Here is a 22,289-nt window from a genome sequence, read left to right as displayed (position 1 = left end):
AGCTGGTTTGGGTCAGTGTATCAAGCATTGGCCTGCAGACTGAAGGGTCCAGGGTTTGATTCTGGTCAGGGCACGTGCCTGGGTTGCAGGCTCAATCCCCAGTAGGGAGCGTGCAGAGGCAGCCGATCAATGAGTCTCTCTCATCATTGATGTTTCTCGCTTCCCCCTTCCTCTCTGAAATTAATAAAAACATATTATAAATAAATAAAATAAACTTCGGTCCATTGGACTCTGATCTGTGGTTGGGAGGCAGACGCAGCAGGCTGCGTGCCCACCTGGCAGCCCTGAGGTGAGGGCAGAGGGGCCAGAGTTCACGGTGGGCCGTGGAGGATGCGGCCAAAGCTAGAAGCCTTGCTTTAATCAAGACAGAGCAACTTCAGTGCTAAACTCAAATTTTATTTAGTCTCCTTTCTAAAGTAATCAGTTTAAACACGAGGTGAGGAGAAAGAACATGAAACCTAACAGACAGACAGACAGACAGGAGGGCGGGTGTGTGCAGGGCGGGACCCCCATGTCAGGTCTTCTCCATTGTGGAAATGAGGTCTTCACAGAGTCTGGTCAGCTGCTTTTCTTTTGTCTGAAAGAGGAACGTCAACCCCTCCATCTCCCAGCGCTCAGAGGTGGCAGCAGGGGCCCAGGCGGCACCTGGCCTGGCAGGGAGAGGAGCTTGGGAAGAGGGTAGTATCCCAGCCTGGGAGCCAGCAGGCCACGGGGCCCCTGACAGGGCAGGTCCAAAACCACAGGGGCAAGTCCCTCCCGCTCCTGGGCCTCAGGCTGCACCCGCCTTCTGCTCCACGGCCTTGTCCAGCGACTGGACACGCATCTGCTCCTTCCGCAGGCTCGCCTGGAAGGCCAGCGCCTCGGCCTGGGCCTTGCTCCAGACCTGGGCGATCTCCTCGTTGGCCCTGCACATGGAGAGAGCGGGCTCAGCCTCCCCTTCCTCCCCCGTCACCCCCACTGCCCAAGGCGTCCTGTACTCACAGCCGGAGCTTCTCCTCCGCGTGGGCCTTCAGCGCCTGGTACCGCTGGCCTTCCTTCTGGACCCTGACAATGTAGTCCTCCACACACTTCATCAGCGACTCTTCATTCTTTAAGGGGGAGGGGCGTTACTGCTGCCCGTTCGCTGCTCTGGGGTCAGGTGTGCGAGGCCCCCGCCAGGCCCCCTGGGACATTCACCCAGCAGCAGCTCGGACGAGGAAGGGCGCACGAAGCAGCACTTGCTGTTTTTCTTTTGGAAAAGGCCCCTCACACACAGCCCAGGCCTCCCCATCCCTGGACACCAGGCCTGACCCTGACCCCAATGGCGTCATTGCCTCCTGGCCCCCCGAGCCTGCCTGGCACCAGAGCTTCCCTCGCCCGCAGCCCTGTGGGCTCCAACTCCTGCACGTGCCCAGCTGGGGGCCCTGAGGGGGACCTGGCCAGGCCTCCTCCGGAAGGCAGCGCTGGCGCCTCGGTGCCCGCTGTCACCAGGGCATCCGCTGGGCCTGCAGGGTCCTGCCCAGGCTGGCCTCCAGCTCCTCTGCTCACAGGGGCCTCCCCGGGCCGACAGCACCCCACCCTGCCCCGGCCCGTTGGTGGGACTGGCCGCACAGCCCAGCGCAGAGCAAGCTTAGCCAGGTGCCGAGTTTAAGGGACCAGGACCCGGTGGGGAGGGCAGCTCCTGGCCGATGGGCTGGGGACTGAGCAGGACAAGGCGGGGTCACAGGGCAGAGCCCCCCTACCGTCCGGTAGCCCTCGATCACCGCCTTCTGCTTCTCAAACCGCTTGAAGAGGTCGGAGAAGGACTTCTCCATGGAGCTCAGATCTGTGCTCAGCTGGTCTTTTTCTTTCAGAACCTTCTGGATCTCGGCTTTGGCAAGTTCCTGCTGTTTCTGAGCCTCCTCTGGAAAAGGGAAAGGCACACGGGGTTAGGGGGCGTTCCACGTGGGCGACTGAGGGCAGGGACAGTGGGACGGAGGCGAGGGAGCAGCATCAGCCGCAGCACCCGGAGGTCCCGCCAGAGGAAAGTGACCAGGCCCCAGGCGCCCCCCCCCCCCCCCCCCCGCCCTGCTCTCCCAGAGCACAGCACTTCCTCAACACCAGGTCCTGGAAGCCCAGGGGCGGACGGGAACCCAGGGCCCCAGCAGAGCCGTCCCCACAGTTGGAGGCCTCTGGGACCCGAGTCCCTGGCCTGGGGAGAGGCAGGGTGCTCCCACCCCCAGCCCAGCCTGGACACCCAGAGCCGATGCCCACAGAGGGTGAAGCTGGACACGCCGTGGGAGGACCCTACCCGTTCCCTGTGGTCCCAGCTGCTGGCTCGGGTTCTGGCCCATTTGGGAACTGTGAGCACCAGCCCACAGCCTGACCCGTCGCCCTGACCCCAGCTGCTTCCGCACTGGCCTGGGCTGCTCTACGCTGGGGGCTGTGGCACCGAGGCGGGAGTTGCTGTTAGAAAGGGGCTCGGGCTGCACACTTACCCATCGCCTGGTACATGAAGCTCTCGTACAGGTCCATGACCTTCCTGTGGGAGGAGCCGGGGCGTGGGAGGAGCCGGGGCGTGGGAGGGCCATGGCGGGCCACTCCCCCACTGCAGCCTCGCCAGCCCCGCAGACCCCACCCCATCCCCAGGTCCCTCCCTCCCCCCCCCACCCCCGCAGGCCTCACCCCATCCTCAGGTTCCCCCCCCCCCGCAGGCCTCACCCCATCTCCAGGTCCCCCCCGCAGGCCTCACCCCATCCTCAGGTCCCCACCCCCCCCCCCCACAGGCCTCACCCCATCCTCAGGTCCCCCCCCCCTGCAGGCCTCACCCCATCCTCAGGTCCCCCCCCCCCTGCAGGCCTCACCCCATCCTCAGGTCCCCCCCCCCCTGCAGGCCTCACCCCATCCCCAGGTCCCCCCCGCAGGCCTCACCCCATCTCCAGGTTTTTCTGACATAGCTCCTCACACTGGCTCCTCAGCTGCAGGACCTCCTTCTGTGCTGCCTCCACCTACACAGGTGGCGGCGTGAACATCACCAGTCGGCCAGCAGGTGCCCGCTGAGAGCCCGGGTCTGGGGTGTGAGCCCATCAAGCTCCCCTTTGTGGGCAGGTCTGTTCTGGGGGGTCCCACGCCTGTGTGTGGGGTGTGGGCTGGGGACACCTCTTGCTACAGGCCAGGCTGGGGAGCAGCTTGTGGGAGGAGGGGGGAGTGGCAGAGAGAACACCACACAGGAGGCAGCTCAGAGCAGGGGCTGTGGGCAGCGAGGCCAGGGCAGGACAGAGCTGCCGGTGGGCACAGCCTGGGAGCATGTGCCAGCTGGGAACGGCTGGCTAAGTGGACACCTGGGGTCCTACCGCAGCAGCAACCCCCTCTCCAGGCCTCGCCCTCAACCTCACCGCCGGGTCCCTCTGGCTGTACTGTAGCACGTCCACGAGGGGGCCCCCGGGCCTGAGCACACAAGGAGGTGGGGGCACCTGTGGGGCAACAGAGACCAGCTGGGCCCCATGCTCCTCTCCCATCCAGCCTGTCCTGTGGTCAGGGAGGACAGGTCCTGGGGTGCAGGAGGCTCTAGGACTGCATAGTGACCAGAGACAAGCAGGGGCCCCCCGTCCACTGACCCTTCAGATCCCCGACCATAAAACCCATTCCTTTCCATGACAAAGGGCGCAGCACTCACAGCAAGGCCCGGCCCCGCCGCGAAGTCCAGGTCCACCAGCGGGGCCTCGGGCGGGCCCCCACAGGAAGGCGCCTCGGCGCCCGGCACACTGAAAGCAGAGCAGAGGCGCACACACGGTTCAGATCTTCTGACGTCGCCTTTTCAAATCCACTGTTAAGGGGGCATCGCCCTCCTGCAGCCGAGGTGTCAGCTCAGAGCCTGATGCTCAGAAGCCCAGTCATGAAGCCCCCGTGCCGCGCTGGCACAGCCAAGGGTGAACCTGAGTGGGGGCGGCTGAAAGGCTTAGAAAAGACAGAATGAAAGCTGGGTCTCGGTGGGACGCCGCTTCCTGAGAGACAGTGCCAACGCCCACAAGCCGTCTTTATTTTATAGCCGATGCCACGAGGCAAAGTAAGGGCGTGATCAAGATGTTTACAACCTTCTCATGGGTTTCGATCCTACTCAATTACACCTGAACTCTATCAAGCCCACATCACTCAGGCACCTGGGGCCACGTGTTCGGACCATAGGTTCAAGCTTACAACTCCAGCTGCTGGCTATAATTGTGCTGGGAGGGCTCTGTCCAAGCTGGGACTTGCACGTGGCCACGAGAGGACTGTGCCCTCTCATTAGTCCGAGGCTTGAACCTGTCCAAACACTGTAGCATCTCTCCACATATCCCCCCTTTTGTTTTTAAACGTCTATTTGCATTATCAAAAAATTCCAAATTATTCAGCATAATCAAAACATCAAAACAAACTTCTGGCTATTAACAAAACATGCAACTCAGCAACATTAATACAGCAATAAGAGAACAAAACTATTAATAACAAAACAAAGTCAATGCAATACAGCAATAAGAGAAAAACCAAACTTCAGACATGTTAACATTTTCAGGATATCTTAGAGTCCTTAGATTTGGCTGCACAAGACTTTACAGAAGACTGGCAGCTCACCAATGCTAACATAGCCATAAACATGGCTGAAGGAGTCGCTTCCACTCCTTGCTTTTCTGCCATTTGCTGGGCCTCAGTTGTTAGCTTCTTCATCTGACTCCATGTTGGCACCTCGGTCGCTTGCATGTGGCCTTCGTTATCGTCTTCCGCGCCACAACTCTGTCTTTTGAACGGAGGGACAAGGAGCCTCTCTGGGTCCCCTATGGCGACGCACGTCCCGCTCTGGCACCCAAATCAGCTGCTCTGCTCCCTCTGGATTCTGAGGATCAGGCTGCTTGGACAGTTGACTTTGGGACCGAGTTGGCTAGAAAGGCTGCGGTAGGGTCGAGAATACAGTCCCCCCTCTACCTGGTGGGCCCGGGGCTGGCCCCGCTTGAAGCTTCCCTGCCTAGGGGGTATTAAAGTATCATTCAGTCCTGGAGCGGCATTCATTACCCAATGCTCCCCTCTCCTGCATCTGGGGCACAGTCCAGGCTGCTTGTTTCCGCTCTCCGTAGCCTTTTGACTTCCGTTTTTCGCTTTACAGTCCTTACAAAATGTCCTGGCTTGGCTTTAAGCGTCCCGCTCACCAGGATTTCCACCCTTTGCTCTTACAGTTCCCAACTATCTCTTATTTTCTATCTCCTATTTTCTACCTATTTCTAGCTATTTCTACCGCTTGCTTTCTACTGCTTACTTTCTACCGCTTACTTCTCTATTTCTGCTGCTTGTTTCTACTTATTTTCCACCTCTGTGAACTATAGGTAGGCTTGGCTGCCCCTGCCCGTACCTCCCTGGGTTGCAACCCCATAAATTCCACACCTTAACCCGCAAAACCCCATGAGGTCCAGTGCCTATGAGCAAACAAATTACCAAAATTTTACCTGTACTATCTTCTACTTCCAGTTTTTCCACTTAATCTGTATCTAATTTTCTATTTTCTATATTCTATTTTCTACTTATTTTCTCCTTAAGAAATGCTTCTACTTATTTCCTCCTTAAGAAATTTAAAAATGCTTCAATAAGCATTGTTTTTAGGGACCCCTTCCTAGGATCCTGAATTTCCCGTTTTACACCGAGCTTATGACCACACCTCAGCTCCCTACTTACTGTCTGCGCGTGCGCCTCGGGGCCTCCTTTCACCTAACAATTGTAGTTCCCCCGAACTCAGTCCCTGTTCGAGTGCCATCTGTGCCGCGCTGGCACTGCCAAGGGTGAGCCTGAGTGGGGGCGGCTGAAAGGCTTAGAAAAGACAGAATGAAAGCTGGGTCTCGGTGGGACGCCGCTTCCTGAGAGACAGTGCCAACGCCCACAAGCTGAGTCTTTATTTTATAGCCGATGCCACGAGGCCAAGTAAGGGCGTGATCAAGATGTTTACAACATTCAATGCTACTCAACTACATGCACCTGAACTCTATCAAGCCCACATCACTCAGGCACGTGGGGCCACATGTTCGGACCATAGGCTCAAGCTTACAACTCCAGCTGTTGGCTATCATTGTGCTGGGAGGCTCTGCCCTCCAAGCTGGGACTTGCACGTGGCCACGAGAGGACTGTGCCCTCTCACCAGTCCAAGGCTTGAACCTGTCCAAACACTGTAGCTGCGTCCCACAGCCCCCCTAGCCTGGAGGTCTCTGATCCCCGCGCACCTCCCACCACGCACGGAGCCCCCCGCAGAGGCCGGCCTACCTGCTGGTCTTGGGGGCCGCGGGCGCAGGCCTCTCCGGGCTGTCCTTGAGGAGCGGGTCGAACCTGAGGTACAGGGACTGCTTCCTCAGGGTTGACTCCTTAAACTGAAGGGGGAGGGCGCATCAACTGGGTCCCCCTCATCCTGACAGACAGCAGCCCCCAGGGTGAGGCGACCAAAGGGCCAGAGTGCTCACTGCACCGACGCCTCCCAGGGGGACTGACCCCCGCAGCGTGCTCTCGAGTGGCTCTGGGGACCCGGGATAGGACTCTGTGGGACCACGGATGTGGCTAAGGAAAGCAGCTTCAGGAGAGGCCCGGACAGCCTGACGTTCAGCCTGAAGCATCGTCCAGGCTGCCCAGGTCTGACAGCTGTGCTAGGAAAGTGCCCCCTGAGCCACACCCTCGGACTGTGCCCACCTGGGATGTCCCGAACTGCTCCAGGCAGGTGCGTGCTCACCTGGGATGTCCCGAACTGCTCCAGGTAGTCCACGTCGACCCCCATGCCTAGAACTGAGGGAGCAGTCAGTGCCGCTGCTGCCGGCGCCCCACACACGGCGGACTGTGCTTCCCCATCGAAACAAAGGCCGGCCGGCAGCTTCCTCACTGCAGGGGCGTCCCCGGAGCCCCCACTCACACTGCCAGCACCCAGCTGTGCCCACCCCGCCCCCCAACCAGATTGTTCTGTGGGGCCGTGCTGTGCGCTACTGGGTGTTGGGAGGCAACCCCAGGGGTGACAACCAAAGGTCCCCCAGGGGCTAAACGAGAACCACTGTCTAAAACTACCCCAGGCGAGGCCTTTAGTTCCTGGTAACATAACATTTGCTTAAACTAAAGGTGCCTCATGCCGCATATGAAACTAACCGACAGTGGGGCAAAGACCTACATACACGAGCTGAAACGACACAATTCCTAGAAGAAAACATAAGCGTCAGCCTTCAGACCGGCTTTGGCAATGAGTCCGTAGCTGGACACCAACATCACAAACGGCAAAAGGAAACACGGAAGCGGACTCCTTAACGCGGGTGCCTCCAAGGGCACCGTCCACAAGGGGGAAGAGCCCGCGGGAGGAGGGCATTTCTGCACGCCGTGTCTGACCGGGCCCCTTCTCTAGAAAACACCAGAACCTAACACCCAAAGGCAATGAGCAGGCGGGGTCTGAGCCGCCGCTCCTCCGCAGAAGACACGAGCCCAGCAAGCACGGGAGGTGCTCACCGTCACCAGGAGCGCGGATCGCAGCCCCCAGACCTGCTGCACCCCCACTGGGAGGCGAGGACCACGCAGCCAGACAGCGGGACCCCACCCTGGGGAGGAGACGGTGCAGACCCCGTGGGAAAGCTAGTCCCTCAGGTCGTTAGACGGGTACGTGGAGCAGGTACCTACACCTGAAGGGCGGGGAACCCGTACGTGTACCTCCACTTGTGCACGCACGCTCACGCAGCTGAAGTGGAACCACAGAAGCTCACCCACTGGGGAGCGAGTAACGAGCTGCTCTGTCCACACGCAGGTCATTCAGGCTGCAACACGGGCCAACCTGACAACATGCTCAGCGACAGAAGTGGACTCAAAACCCACCCCGTGACTCGGTCCCCTGGGAGTGGCGGGCCTGCCCCAGCGCAGTCCCTCCCTGGCTCCTGGCGCCCCTGCAGAGGGCGTGTACTTGTCCTGCCAGGGGAACCCCACCCCCACTTCCATCTCCTCTGCGCTAGTGGTTTTTAAGGAGCCAGAAGGGCGACCTGGTCCAGCAGCTTCATGTTCTTTTAAAGCAACTCAGTCACGTGGTCTCGCTGGGCGCACCTTCCTCAGAGACCACACACCTCCCTGTAGGAAGGGCCAGCTTAACCGCATGTGCACCACATGGAAGGCTTGAGCTCTTGCTCTCATCCCCGTGGGGTCTCGGTTCCAGCCGTTTCTCCAGTGACCTCGAGGCCCAGGTGTCCGGCACTGTCACGGTCATGGCCGCATGCAAGCCTGTGCTCCTGTTCTCAGCGAGGCTGCAGGCCCATCTCCAGAGTCTTCCTAAAGCAACCTCCCAGGAATGCCCCTCTTTCATAAGGGGCTTCTGCCCGAGGGCCTCGCTCAGGCAGGGACCCAGCTGCCTGCAGGAAGATCGCCTGCAAACGCCACTCAACACACACGCTCACGGGACATGTTCCAGGCGAGCCGACAGCAGAGGGAGGCCCAGGGACAACGCACCCTCAGCTGGGTCTTGGAAGAGCTCCTCCCTGGGGTCCCAGGCAGGTTCGGGCCCCTGCAGAGCGGGGGACGCTGGGTCGGCAGCAGAGGCTGTGGGCTCAGTGCCCGGATGGCTGGGGGCAGCCGCTGGCTCTGGAGGAGTCACGGGTCCCTCCTAGAAGGAAGAGAAAGGTCACCTGGGAGCTCCGTTTGAGCATCTGGAGAAGTCGAGGTTGCCAGGCGGGGCCTCTGCCTCACCGTCTCCGCGAGCTGAGGGGCTGTGGGGGTTGGGGTGGGCAGCTGGGTGTCCCATTCGATCACCACTGGCCTCCCTCTGCTTGATGACAACATGCGAACAGTGGTAACCACGGGAAGATGTGCTCCCGCTCGGGCACACACTCCGTACCTCGCCCACCGGTCCCGCCGTCCCCGCTGTGGTCTGCCTCACAGGTGTGCCATCTGCGGAGGCTGGAGGCACCTGCCTGAAGAGATGGGGTCCCCAGGGCTGCAGCTGCCACCTGCCCTGTGCACCTCACCAGAAAGCCAGGCCCAGGGCTCAGATGGGCAGCCGGCACTGGGCGCGGCTAAGCTTCTCTTATGACCCGACACCGGGCGGCCACTGAGCAGCTGTGCCCAGAGCAGCTGGAAGGTGAGGCGGCGCACTCCGGGCTCCCGCCCCAGGAACCGCAGGCACAGGTGCTGACAAGCCCTCGCGCCTTGGCAACAACAGGACGTTTTCTTCCCTGGTCTCCATGGCGGGGACCTCCCATGGTGTGGCCTGCCCTCTGCCCTTTTCTGAGATTTCACAATAGCCCGCCCTGTGCCCCTCCTCAGGGTGCCTACTGGCATTCCTGGTTCTGGGTCCTCCCGCACCCCCCTCACTCACGGGCTCGGAGGGGAGGCCCCTGTGGCCCCAGGCCCTGCAAGCCTGCTCTGGAGACATTCTGGGAGCTGGGCGCCTCCATCGCCTCCCAGCGGGTTGAAGTTTGGGTGATCCAGCTTGTCCCAGTCCAGGGCGTAGACCCCTAGGGAGGAGCAACAGGACCTTGGTCAGCCTCCTCAGAACCTTTTCCTGCCTCACCTCTGGCCGCCTGGGGTCACAGGTCACCGATGGACAGCAGACATGGGACAGGTCAAAGGCAAGGTTGTCTGTGCTCGCCTATGTCCCCTTCCGGCTCAGACCCCTAGCTCCATGGTCCAGGACACACGAGGGTCAGCTTTTCACTGAGGACAGGATGGCGAGGGCGAGAGGCTGCCTTCAGCCAGGGCAGGGCCCGGCTCTCAGGGCCACCTTCCCCGGGTCCTCTCCCGGTCCCCAGGCCTCTGCTCTGTGGCCCTGGATGCTAGTCAGACCCCGAAGCCAGGAGGTGGCGCCTGAGCCGCGGGCTTCCCTTCTTTCCTGGGGCTGCTATGGAAGAACAGTGCCTGAGTCACTCTCATCTTTCAGTTGAATTTCAAAAAGAAAATACAAAGTGAAGTTGAAAAGTAACAAGGAAACCTGGGGAGAGAAACAGATTCAGGTTCCAGAAGCTTCCACCGGGAATGGGAACACGGCCCAAGGATGCTTTGGGCAAGGTAGGTGAAGGGTCTAGCGGGGACATTTTGCTCCAGTCCCTTTCTCTGTACCTCTGAAACTGCTTAAGAGAAAAAGGCAGCAAAAGTCAGAACAAAAATGTGCCTGAGGCCCCTCCCCACACGGGGTCCCTGGCGGCCCAGGTGGGTCAGTTCAGCCCAATCCGGGAGAAGGGCCGCCAGCAGGGTCCTCCTGTTCAGAGGCAGACAAAGCGGCGGCACCTGCTTAGCCCACCACCAGCCACGCCAAACACCCAACACCTGTGGCGGCTGCGGTGGGGCCTCCTGGTGAAAGGCCGGGGTTTAACTTTGATCCCGGCCAAGGTCCGACCAGACCCCACAGACAAGCCTCTGCCCCTGAACGAGCCATCTGCCTGTGGCCTCCAAGGCTTGGCGTGAAGAACACGCGGCAGCTCGCAGGCAAAGGGAGGCAGTGGATGCAGAAAAAAGGCGAAGCCACAGCGGCGCGGTCACGGCCCTCTAGGAAGTCAGAGGAATGGGAACCGAGGCCAGCGTGCTGGCAAGGGCACTGAGGTGCCAAGTGCTCTGGGCCACCCACTGCCAAGCTCAGCGCAGAGACCAGAAGCCCAGCCAGGTGACAGACAAATCACAATGGTCCTGCCACTTCCGTCAGCAGCGCTACAAGTGCGGGGCGTCAAAGCACCGACACTTGTCTATTGGGTCCAGACTCGTGAGTTTTCTAAGCCAACGTGTCACCCAGAGCAAAGCAAGCCTGCAGTGCCAGGAGTACGCCGCTGTGGCCTGACGCTCCCAAAAGCCCCACTGCCCACGACCAAGAGCTGGAAGGGCCCTCAGCGAGGAGGGAGCGCCGTCTCACTCACACTCAGCAGAGTCAGGAGGCGGGAGTGCTGGCCTGGGAGGACATGGAGGAGACAGCCAGTGCCCCCAGGCCTGGGCTGGAGGCAGCGGCCCAGTCGGCAGAGAAGGAAAGCAGGGGCTGGGAAGGGGGACCAGAGGGCAGCAGGAGGGCCAGGCTCAGCAGAGCTGGGATGGAAGGAGCAGGGAGGGGGCGGGGGGGGGGGGGGCAGGAGCTTCCACGTGGGGGCCTCCAGTCGGGCCCAGGAGCTTCAGAGCAGCCGCTCCTCCTCCCACAGTCCTTGCGATAATCACCAACATGACAACCTGGGACCCGCCTGAGCGCTGGGCATGGACCTGGGGGGTGGGGGGTGGGGGCACGGGGTACCTGCTGTGGGGGCGGAGGGTTGGGGGCCTTGTGGCTGGAAGGGCAAGGTCAGGGCGGCTGGGGCAAGGGAGCAGGGCGCCCTGGAAGGGAAGGCCTGGGTGGGAGTGGGCGGGACAAGAGCCTAGAAGGGCTGGGGCATGTCAGCGGGATGTGGGCAGTGGGGCTCCCGCGGCAGGGGAGCAGGTCAGCTGGGCTCAGCCAGCGGGCACCGCGCCCTGGGGAAGCGGGAAGGTAAGTCGAGGGTGACTGGGTTCTGGCCTCAGCGCAGGGTCAGAAGGGCGGCCCGCTTCTGGCAGCTCCCTGCCTGGGGGGCGGGGGGCGCAGCGGCCCTGGGGCAGGTTCCGCTCCCGCTGCCCACGACCCACGACCCACGACCCACGGGCCACGGGCCACGGGCCGGGCTCCGAGCAGAGCCGCTTGCCTGTCCGTGGGGAGGGCCGAGCCCAGGTGTAGCCGGGCGTGGGCTGCGGGAGGGACGCGCCACGCAGGGAGCGCTGTGCCTGGAGGTGAGGTGGAACCTGACTGGGGAGCCGAGGAGCCGCGGGAGGGCGGTCCGTGTTGCGGGTACGTCGCCGGCGCCCACCTGTGTGTGGGGGGCCCGAGGCGGGGATGCAGCCAAGGCCGGGACCCACTGCCCTGCCTGCCTCCCTCGAGGTCGCAGATGGAGCTGGCGGAGGAGTCCCAGTCCTCCTGCCCGCCGCCCGATCAAATGCCCAAGATCAGCGCGCACAGCCAATCAGCGGTGGTCGGGGGAGGGCGCCTGGCGCCAGCGGCCAATAGGAGGGCGGGCCTGCCAGCCCCGCCCCCAGGCGGCTCCAGGTGCCTCAGGTGTGAGCGGGGGAGCGGGCAGCTGGGCAGCCACCTGAGCGACCTCGCGGAGCGGGAGCCTGGCGGGCCCCAGGACCCGGGGGCCGGGCTGTGCGCGGGGGCAGGAGGGCTGGAGCCCGAGCCGCACCGGGGTCTCCGTGTTCTGGGTGTGAAACGCAGCAGGTGCAGCGTCGCCCTCCAGGCGGGTCTGAGGCATCAAGCCCTCGCCTGGCGGGCAGTTTGCCTCTTGGCGAAGTTCTGGGGGCCCCATGGGGCTGATGGCTACACAGGGTCCCGAGGCGGGTGGTTCAAACCATCAAAAGTAGGAAAATGCAAGATGCTAACGGCCTACGGTGAAGTCAAACAACATGCCACTTCAAAAATATTCTCACAAATATGAGGGGACTGATTTTCCATCCTGCCATGTCGTTGGTGGTGGGGAATGGAGGTCTAGTTCCTTTAAACGCGGGACAGGCCCCAGCCGGTTTGGCTCCGTGGATGGAGCGCCTGCCTGTGGACCGAAGGCTCCCGGGTTTGAGCCGGTCCACGCACCTGGGTTGCAAGCTCCATCCCTGGTCCTGGTCGGGGCGCGTGGGGGAGGCAGCCAGTTGATGGCTCTGTCTGACATGGATGTCTCTCTCTCACACATCAATGTTTCTCTCTGTCTCTCCCTGTCCCTTCACTCTCTCTCAAAATCAATGGAAAAATATCCTGGGTGAGGATTTACAATGAATACAAGTCCAAGTGGAACAGTTGAACACTCTAGTGGGAATGTGCAATCTGGGCTCTCATTGGTCATCTTAATCCTGTGGGTGCAGCACCCTCTGTGCCCACCCTCAACTCTGTCCCACGCTGCCGGTGGTCTGGTCTTAGATCCTGTACAGGGATTGGAAGAAGCTGTGCCTGTCCACCGAGGCTCCATGACCTCCCCATGACCTCCTGGGTGGAGCTATGAAAGGACAGTGTCTGGCGTCCAGGCCAGGTCCCATTAGAGACCTGCCTGGGTCTCACACAGATGGAAACCACCATAAAGTCGTCTTCCCTGGCCAGGACAGAGGGTGTCTGAACAGACGTGCAGCCACGGAGGAAGAAGGTGATCCTCAGCGCCTAAGTTCAAGTGGGTAGGGGAGCTTCCTATTGTGCCACCTGTGACCTGAGATGAGCAGGTGAGAGACCCAGCAGGCTTCCAGACCTAACCAACTGGCCAGCCCAGGAGAATCACCCACCCCTCGTTCCCCCCCCCCCCCCCCCACACACACAGTGGCAAGGACTGATATGATGCCCTCAAGTGCTCCCAGGTGTGGCCTCCCTGGGATTGGACAGCACTAGGCTGTCATAAGTTACCCCAGGCTACACACTGTGAGTGACAGCAGGCATAGGAAGGGAGACTGGAGCCACTGACTGGGGTGAGTGAAACAGCTTTTGTGGTAAGCTCTTCCAAAGACACACCCTGAGACCATCTGGAGACCAGTGGAGAACATCCTGCCCTCTCCTAGGTCTCCAGCCAAGTGAGGTGATAGGGGCCTGTCTCAGGAATGTGGGTGCCTGGTGACCAAGTTCTAGCTTCTCTATTGTTCTGTCACCAAGGAAGTGAAATAAAGTTTTCAAGATTCCATTACCCGTGACTTTTTTTTTTGATAAGCAGACTGGAAACCCCTCAGGGCTTCTGACTGCTCACCGAGGACACCTCCATAAATGAGTAACCCAACTCAGCTCGCCCCAACAGCTCCCGGGTCATGCCGTCAGGGTCCTAGCATTCAGGAGAGCCGAGTTAGACCTGTGTCTGTCTGATTGGTTTAGTGTCCTGGCAAAGCCATTGTGTCCTCCTGGGCCTTCCCAGGGCCCCTGCCAACACCCAAAGGATGACGTAGGAAACAATTTTCCAGAGACCTGGCAGGTGGATATGACATAAAACCTGCCACACCTGTGGGCAGTGTGACCTGTGCCGGATGCAAAAACTCCGAGATGGCCAAAGTATAAGACGGGGTTGGATGTGGCTTGAATGGCCACTTCAAACAAGCCTGGGTTTCAGCACCGTGATCCTGGCAGAGTCACACCGCTCTGGGCCACTTTTATAGGCCTTCACCTGTAAGCGGGTGAAATGAAGAAAAGGGAGGTGTTACCACCCATGCCATATCACCTTCTGTGGTCTCCTGTGACGCATGGCATCAGACCTTGGGCTTGCTGTGGGCCTCCTTGGTGGGCAGCCTCTGCATTGCTCCCCACGGACCCTGCCTTCGGACATGCACATTTCTGGTGACAACTAAGTGTTTACCAAGTAGATTCTCCACAACAAAATACAGCCACTGTGGAGTGAAGTCGAGTCCCTAGAGGGCTCTGTCTTGCCCAGTTGGGAAGGGCACACCTTCTGCCCTACCCAGGACATCGCACCCCAACAGGAGATGCTGGCCTGTACCCTCTGGAAGCTCAGAAGGTGGGCGAGTGGCAGCTGAGGGGATCAGCAGGGAGAGACATGGTACCAGCTAGGGGGTACGGGGTAGGGGCACCAGCTCAGCATGGGGGCCAAGGGCTGAGCAGAGAAGGGGGGTCCTAGAGGCCAGGCGTGGGCTCCTGGGGTTCCTGGAGGCCTCCTCCAGAATCTGTGGTCATACCACCCTGAACACACCGGATCTCTTCAGATCTTAGAAGCTAAGCAGGTCTACTCAATATTGGGGGAAAAAAAAAAAAGAAGAAGCTAAGCAGGGTCGGGCCTGGTACTTGGATGGGAGACTGCCTGGGCATACCTGGTGCTGAAGGCTTTTTTTCCTCCTGCCCCACGCCCCTGGGGTAATGCGGGGCCCTGATGCCCACCACCACACAACACCTGAAATCATAAAACTAGAAGAAAACATGGGCGGTGAACTCTTTGGCATCATTTGTTTTGGAGTTGTCTCCTTGGCAGGAGAAACAATAGGAAAAATAAACAAATGGAACGACATCAAACTAAAGAGTTATTGAACAGTGAAGGAAACCATCAACAAAATGAAAAGACAACCTACTGAATGGACGAAGGTATTCTCCAATGATACATCTGATAACCCATTAATATCCAAAATATATAAGGAACTCATACATCTTATCACCAAAAAAAAAGCCAACAATCTGATTGAAAAAGGGGCAAAGGACCTGAATAGACATTGCTCTGACTAGGACATACAGATGCCAATAGACATGTGAAAAGATGCTCAACATCATTAATTGCCAGGGAAATGCAAATTAAAACCACAATGAGGTACCACCTCACATCTGTCAGAATGGCTATCATCAATAAATCAACATGTTGGCAGGAATGTGGAGAAAATGGGACACTTGTGCACTGTTGGTGGGCTTCTAAATTGGTGCAGCCACTGTGGGAAAAAATACGGTGGTTCTTCAAAAAATTAAAAGTAGAACTACCATATGATCCAGCAATTTCACCTCTGGGTATTTATTTAGAAAACCCAAAACACTAATTCGAAGAACATATGCACCCTATGTTCATCATAGCATTATTTACAATAAACATAAGCAACTTACATGTTCATCGATAAATGAACGGATAAAGATGTGGTACATATATACATTGGAATATTACTCAGGCATAAAAAGAATGAAGTCTTGCCATTTGCAACAACATGGATGGGCCTAGTTGGTATTGTGCTAAGTGCAATTAAGTCAGACAAAGAAGACAAACACCATATGATTTCACTTATACATGGAATCTAAAAAACAAAATAAATGAACAAGCAAAACAGAAACAAATTCATAGATACAGAGAACAAATTAATGGTTGCCAGAGGGAGGGGGTTGAGGTGATAGGTGACAAAGGGGAATGGATTAAGATGTACAAATTGCCAGATAAGAAAACAGTTACAGGGATGTATGTAAAGTACAGCATAGAGAATATAGTCAATAATAGATATATTTTTCAAAATGTTTTTATTGATTTCAGAGAAAGGAAGGAAGAGGGAGAGAGAGAGAGAGACATCAATGATGAGAGAGAATCAATGATCGGCTGCCTCCTGCACACCCTGTACTGGGGATCGAGCCCACCTGGGCATGCGCCCTGACCAGGAATCCAACTGTGACATCCTGGTTCATGGGCCAATGCTCAACCACTGAGCTATACCACCCAGGCAATAGCCAATAATATTTTAATAACTATGCATGTTGTCAGAATGATTGGAGTGATCATTTTGAAAGTTATATGAATATCTAATGACTATGTTGTACACCTAGAACTAACATAATATTTTATGTCAACTTTGATTTAAAAATTAAAATAAATTTTAAAAGAGAAATACGTTTGAAGCTTGAGGAAAAGCTATGTAAGTAAATATACAAAAGCTATATTTATTACATACGACTATTCATCTTTATAAAGTATATAAAATTATTTAATGGGCAAAGGACCTGAATATACAAGCCTTCAGCTATATATATAGCTATATATAACTATTCAAGCATATATAATTCACCTATAAATTACCCTACTATTTATACAAGTATATACAATTATCCAACCATATAAACAACTAGCAATAACTATTCAACTATATATACAGCTATATACAACTTTTCAATTATACATCCATTTACAAGTATTCAGCTAATGTACAGCTATATACAACTATGAAACTAAACATACAGCAGCGATAGACAAGTATTCAACTATTTATACAACTTATATAGCTATCAATCATATGTAGTTGCATGCAACTATTCAATTATATGTACATCTATAGAATTCAACCCTATATACAATTACATACAACTCTTTACATACAACTCTTAAACTAATATATAGGAATATACAAATATCAAACCAAACATATATAGGTAAATATGTACAGTTATGGAAAGGTGTTCAATATATAAAAGCTATATACAGTAATTCAATTATATTCAATTATAGATCTATTTATACAAATGTAAGCACTTTTCAACCATCTATACATGTATACATACAACTATTCTATATACAACCATATACAATATTTCAACTAAATAAATAACTGCTGTGTACACCTATTCAACTCAGTATACCACTGTATACAACTACTCATCTATACATACTACTAAATAAAACTCTCAACCCTATCTATATACAGGCATGTAAACTAAGCAACATTTATATACAACTATTAATCAATATATACATATATATAAAACTATTTATACAACTATATACATCTCTTCAACAGTTATATACAATTATTCAATGAAATATACAATAGCTATATATAGCTATTCAATCCTATATACATCTACATACAACTCTTTAACTATACATACAACTCTTTAACTAATATACAGGAATATGCAACCATTAAACCAAACATATACAGCTAAATGCAACCATTTAACTATATATACAGTAGTTGTATGCAACTGTTCACCTATATATACTGCTATATATAATTATTCAACTAAATATACTACAGACATATACAACTATTTAACTATACCTACAACTATAAACAACTATTCAACTATTTAAAGCCTTATGAAACTATTTGAACACATAAACCTATATATGATTACTGGACAATATACACCTATATACTACTATTCAACTATATATATACAGCTATGTAAAACACTTCATCTTTATATACACAATTATTCAACTAAATATACAGATACTATAAACAGCTTTTTTTTTTTTTTGGAAGAGGCCATGAGCCAGAGAAGCCATGCCTCGAAGCTTAAAAGGACTGGAAATGGTTCTCCCTGGAGCCTCCAGAAGAACCAGCCCTGGATTTAGCACCTTGAGGCATCAGACTCCTGACCTCCATACCAGTGTATTATTTTTTTATTGTTTAAAATATTACATATATTAGTACATATATCTCCTTTTTTCCCCATTGACCTTCCCCCAGCCTCCCCTACCCCCTTATAAACAGCTTTTCAACTATATGTACAACTATACATAACTATTCCATCATATATAAAGCAATGTAAATCTATTCAATCACATATATTGCTATATATAAATATTCAACTATATACACAATTATATTCAACCATATTTGCAACTATGTACAACTATTCAATTGCATACATATATAACTATATACCATTATTCAAGTAATAATGGTATATAGCTATATATATCAACTATTCAACTCTGTATATAGTTATGTACAATTATTCAATCATATATGCAATTATATTCACCTCTTTAACTACATATACAGCAACATACAACTATTCTTATATACAGCTATATACAACTGTTTAACTGTATAATACATCTATATACAATTATTCCACCTCATATCCATTTACTATACTAGTATATGACTATTGAACTATACTATACAACCACATTCAACTGTTTGACCAAATATAATGCTATATACAACTATTCACCTTTATGTAGAGCTATATACCACTATGCAACTATATATATAGCTGTGTACAATTAGTCAACCATATATACAACTGCATTCAATGATAAAATTACATGTACAGTTTAACTACATATACAATTATAGGACTAGAAATACAGCTATATGCAACTTTTGAAACATAGAAATAGTTACATACAACTATTCAAGTATACATATGTAGAGGAGAGTGTTCCATGGTGTCACTGTTGTCTGTCTTGAAACCTGGAATCAAGCCAGAATAGAGGTTGTTTTCTGTAAACCCTCCTTAGAGGCTCTCTGAACATAAAATGATGTTCATTCTGATGTAAATAAGCACACTTCACTTGCCTCCTTCTATGTGCTGGTTCCTCCAACAGGTTGTTTTTCTGACCTAGTCAAGCATGCAAAGTAATTTCCCATACCAGGAGCATTCACATACTAGTACCTATGAATACTCCTCCTTTACTCTATATCAGTGGTTCTCAACCTTTCTGATGCCACGACCCTTTAATACAGCTCCTCATGCTGTGGTGACCCCAACCATAAAATTATTTTCATTGCTACTTCATAACTGTAATTTTGCTACTGTTAATGAATCGTAATGTAAATATCTGCTAGCAGGGCTGCCTAAGACCATCGAAAAACACAGATATTTACATTACGATTCATTAAGAGTAGCAAAATTACAGTTATGAAGTAGCAACAAAAATAATTTTATGGTTGGGGTCACCACAGCATGAGGAGCTGTATTAGAGGGCCGTGGCATCAGGAAGGTGGAGAACCACTGCTCTATATAATTCCTTGGTGTCTGTAAAGCATCTGTTTCATCTTGCAGCTGCCCAAGACATGTCCGCTATGTCAGCTCCCTCGTAAACTCTATTACTAACAATGCTGGAGCCGACAGTCTCTCTCTTTGGTCTCTCATTGCCCTCTGCTTACACAGGTAGCTTCTCAGTCTCAGAGACCTTCCTCAGGACTGTGTGTAAAAACAATAGACAACTATTCAATCATATATATAATTACATGCATCTCATCAACCATATATACAACTATATGCAACTATTCAACTACATCTACATAAAATCACTTCACTTTATATACAGCTATATAAAACAATTTAACTAAATATACAGCAGCTATATACAATTGTTCAACAATACACACAACTATATACAACTATCTGACCATATGTACATTTCAACCATATACAGCTATACACATTATACACATTATTCAACTACATAACTAACGGCTATACTTTTATATACCTATACAACTACATACAACTATTCAAGTATATATACAACTATATGCAACTCCTCAGCCATTTATATAAATATTTATATACTAATCACCTTATATACAGATATAAAATTATACACTATACAGCTCTACACAAGTATTCAATAATATACCCAGGTATATATAACAATTCAACTATTTATAGTACTATATACAACTAATCAACCCTATGACAACTACATACAACTCTACAACCAAATATACAGCTATATACAACTATTAAAGCAAATATACATATATATACAACTATTAAAACAAATATACAGCTATATACAACTGTTCAAAAATATATACTGCAATATTCAACTATACTATTATTACTGCATGTATATTTAACCATTCAGCTATACATACAGATATACACAACACTTTAACTCTTTACAGCTCTATTCACCTATTCAACCACACTTACAGCTATATATTATTCAAAAATATATAACTGTACACAACATTCAACCATATATACAGCTACATCAACTGTTCATCTATATATACACAGTTATATACACTTATTCAACTAAATATATAGCTGCTATAACAGCTATTCAACTATAAATACAACTGTACATAACTCTTTCACCATTGCTATATAGAACTATTTAACTACATATATGTAAACCTATATATAACCATTCAACTAAGTATATGGCAGCTTGTACAACTATTCATCTACATATACAGCTATATACAAGTTTTCAATTATATATACATAGCTATACAACTGTTAAACTAAATATTCAGCATCTAAATACAACTATTAAACACTATATATAACTCAATACAATATTCAACCATATTATACAGCTGTGTATAACTATTTAGCAGCTATATACAAATACTAACTTATATATACAACTTTTTGAACAAATGTATTTATATTTACAACTACTCAACAGTTTGTATAACTATATACAATTACTCAAATGCGTAACAGCTATAAACAAATATTCAACTAATACTTAGCAGATATATACAACTATTGAACTGTATATACAGTGATGTACAAAATATTCAACTAAATATACAGCAGGTACAAACAACTATTTAACTACATATACAATTATATACAACTATTCAACAATATACACACCTACAAAGAACTATTCAAGTACATATACAAGTGTGTGTTTGTGTGTGAGTGAGAGAGAGAGAGAGAGAGAGAGAGAGAGAGAACGGAGAATACAGATGTATATATACATACATATGCACAAATGCAACTTTCCCCTTTAAAGTACTTTTATAGTATCCTGGAGTCATTTCTTAATAATTAAGGGAGAGCCAATGTTACCCTTAGAGAAAACTGTTCCCTGGGTAAGTCTCAAATCCCAACCCACTGCGGTGGTGTGAAGTGTCACCTCCTGTTACACCCTGGAGCTTTCCTCCGGGAGGGCAGGCCCCGTGGGCGCCATCCGTTGCTGGATGATTATGCTCTGTGTCCAGCCAGCCATCGTCTTCCCGCCTCTTAGTCCTGTCCGTTTTGTTGCTTCTTCAGTTGCTCTTATTATCGGAGATTGAGAAGGAAAATACTGAAAGGGTGAAAAAAGGCAGCTTCTGTATTCCTTGCTTAACATTTCACCCAGTTTGGCCTGAGTTTACTCTCAGGGACCTTCGATCGGGGTCTCCCTGCAGCACGCTTCCCTCCTGGAGGCAGGAGCTCGGAGCGTTGCCACTTTCTTACTGAGTGTTCACATCTGTGTGTGGTGGCATGGAACCTGCCCAGACTGACTGTGAGCTCAAACGAGGAAACTGGGTGTGGGGGTGTAACGCCCACCGAGAGTACAATGCCGCTTTCCGAAGGGCGCACAGTCCCCCCACAGCGTGGTCCTGGTCACGAGCCTCCCAGGCAGGCGAGTGCCAACGCCCCCTTCCGCTCTGGGTGCAGCCAGCACGGCAGGCCGCCCTAGGCGAGGTCTGCAGAAGACACAGGCTACGATTCCAGGGGCGCATCCAGCCAGCGCGGCTAGCGGCCGCCGGGCCTGCGCTGGAATCGCCGTTTGCCTCACGCCCCAGCAGTTTGCCACCCAGCCCCACCGTCTTCCCGCCTAGATAATGACCATATAACTGAGCTACTTGTATGTGAAATACCAAACAGAAAATACCTGAGGCCAAGTGGACCAACAGGGGTAGGAGAGAACGCCTATCTCCATGGTAACGTTTACTTGACAGTGGACTCCAAGAGGCTAAGCCCTGGATGTGTTTTCTATTTTGCTTCCGGTGCCTGGCACCAAATGAGCACCAATTATTTCGCGGAGAACAAGATGCCACGGAAGCTCGTCTCCCCTACAAAGCAGTAAATGGAAACGGAGACGCGGCGGCAATGAGTTAGGGTCTCACACTGGGGCTGAGCGCAGGGCTGCAGAATGAGAGGCAGGTTGTATTCTGACCAAGGACAGTCTGTTCTCATTTAAATTTCAGTGTGAGCAGTATTCTTTGTGCCTGGACTAGTAACAGAGACCAGAGATGTTGGGGAAAGGAGCTATAACGTTGCTGCCCAGTGGAGGCTGGGCTTGTTAACCTTAGAGAGCATCTTTGCGGCCAGCGAGCTGAGCAGCATGCTTCTCTGAGATTCGGAGGGTGTGCACATTCGCTTTTGCCAACATTTAGTCATAAGGCTATTAGGCAAACCCACTGCTTCCCGCACC

General features: G+C 52.2%; 1 protein-coding gene across 1 annotated transcript; it reads right to left on the bottom strand.

The window, feature by feature from the left end:
• Window positions 1–514: 514 nt before the first annotated feature.
• On the bottom strand, window positions 515–12,263 carry LOC308238192 (transforming acidic coiled-coil-containing protein 3-like; the record flags this gene model as incomplete). Its single annotated transcript, XM_080649863.1, is given in 15 exon segments — window positions 515–577; window positions 785–905; window positions 982–1,088; window positions 1,722–1,882; window positions 2,457–2,500; window positions 2,890–2,966; window positions 3,354–3,431; window positions 3,635–3,722; window positions 6,238–6,341; window positions 6,695–6,747; window positions 8,431–8,584; window positions 8,816–8,891; window positions 9,296–9,437; window positions 9,440–9,500; window positions 12,141–12,263. Coding segments are annotated over 15 exon segments (1,452 nt in total).
• Window positions 12,264–22,289: the final 10,026 nt, after the last annotated feature.

This window comes from Plecotus auritus (assembly GCF_963455305.1).
Source record: "Plecotus auritus genome assembly, chromosome: 13".
Classification (NCBI taxonomy): domain Eukaryota; kingdom Metazoa; phylum Chordata; class Mammalia; order Chiroptera; family Vespertilionidae; genus Plecotus; species Plecotus auritus.
Note: the sequence above shows the minus strand (reverse complement) of the source record. Positions and strands in the feature narration are given on the sequence as shown.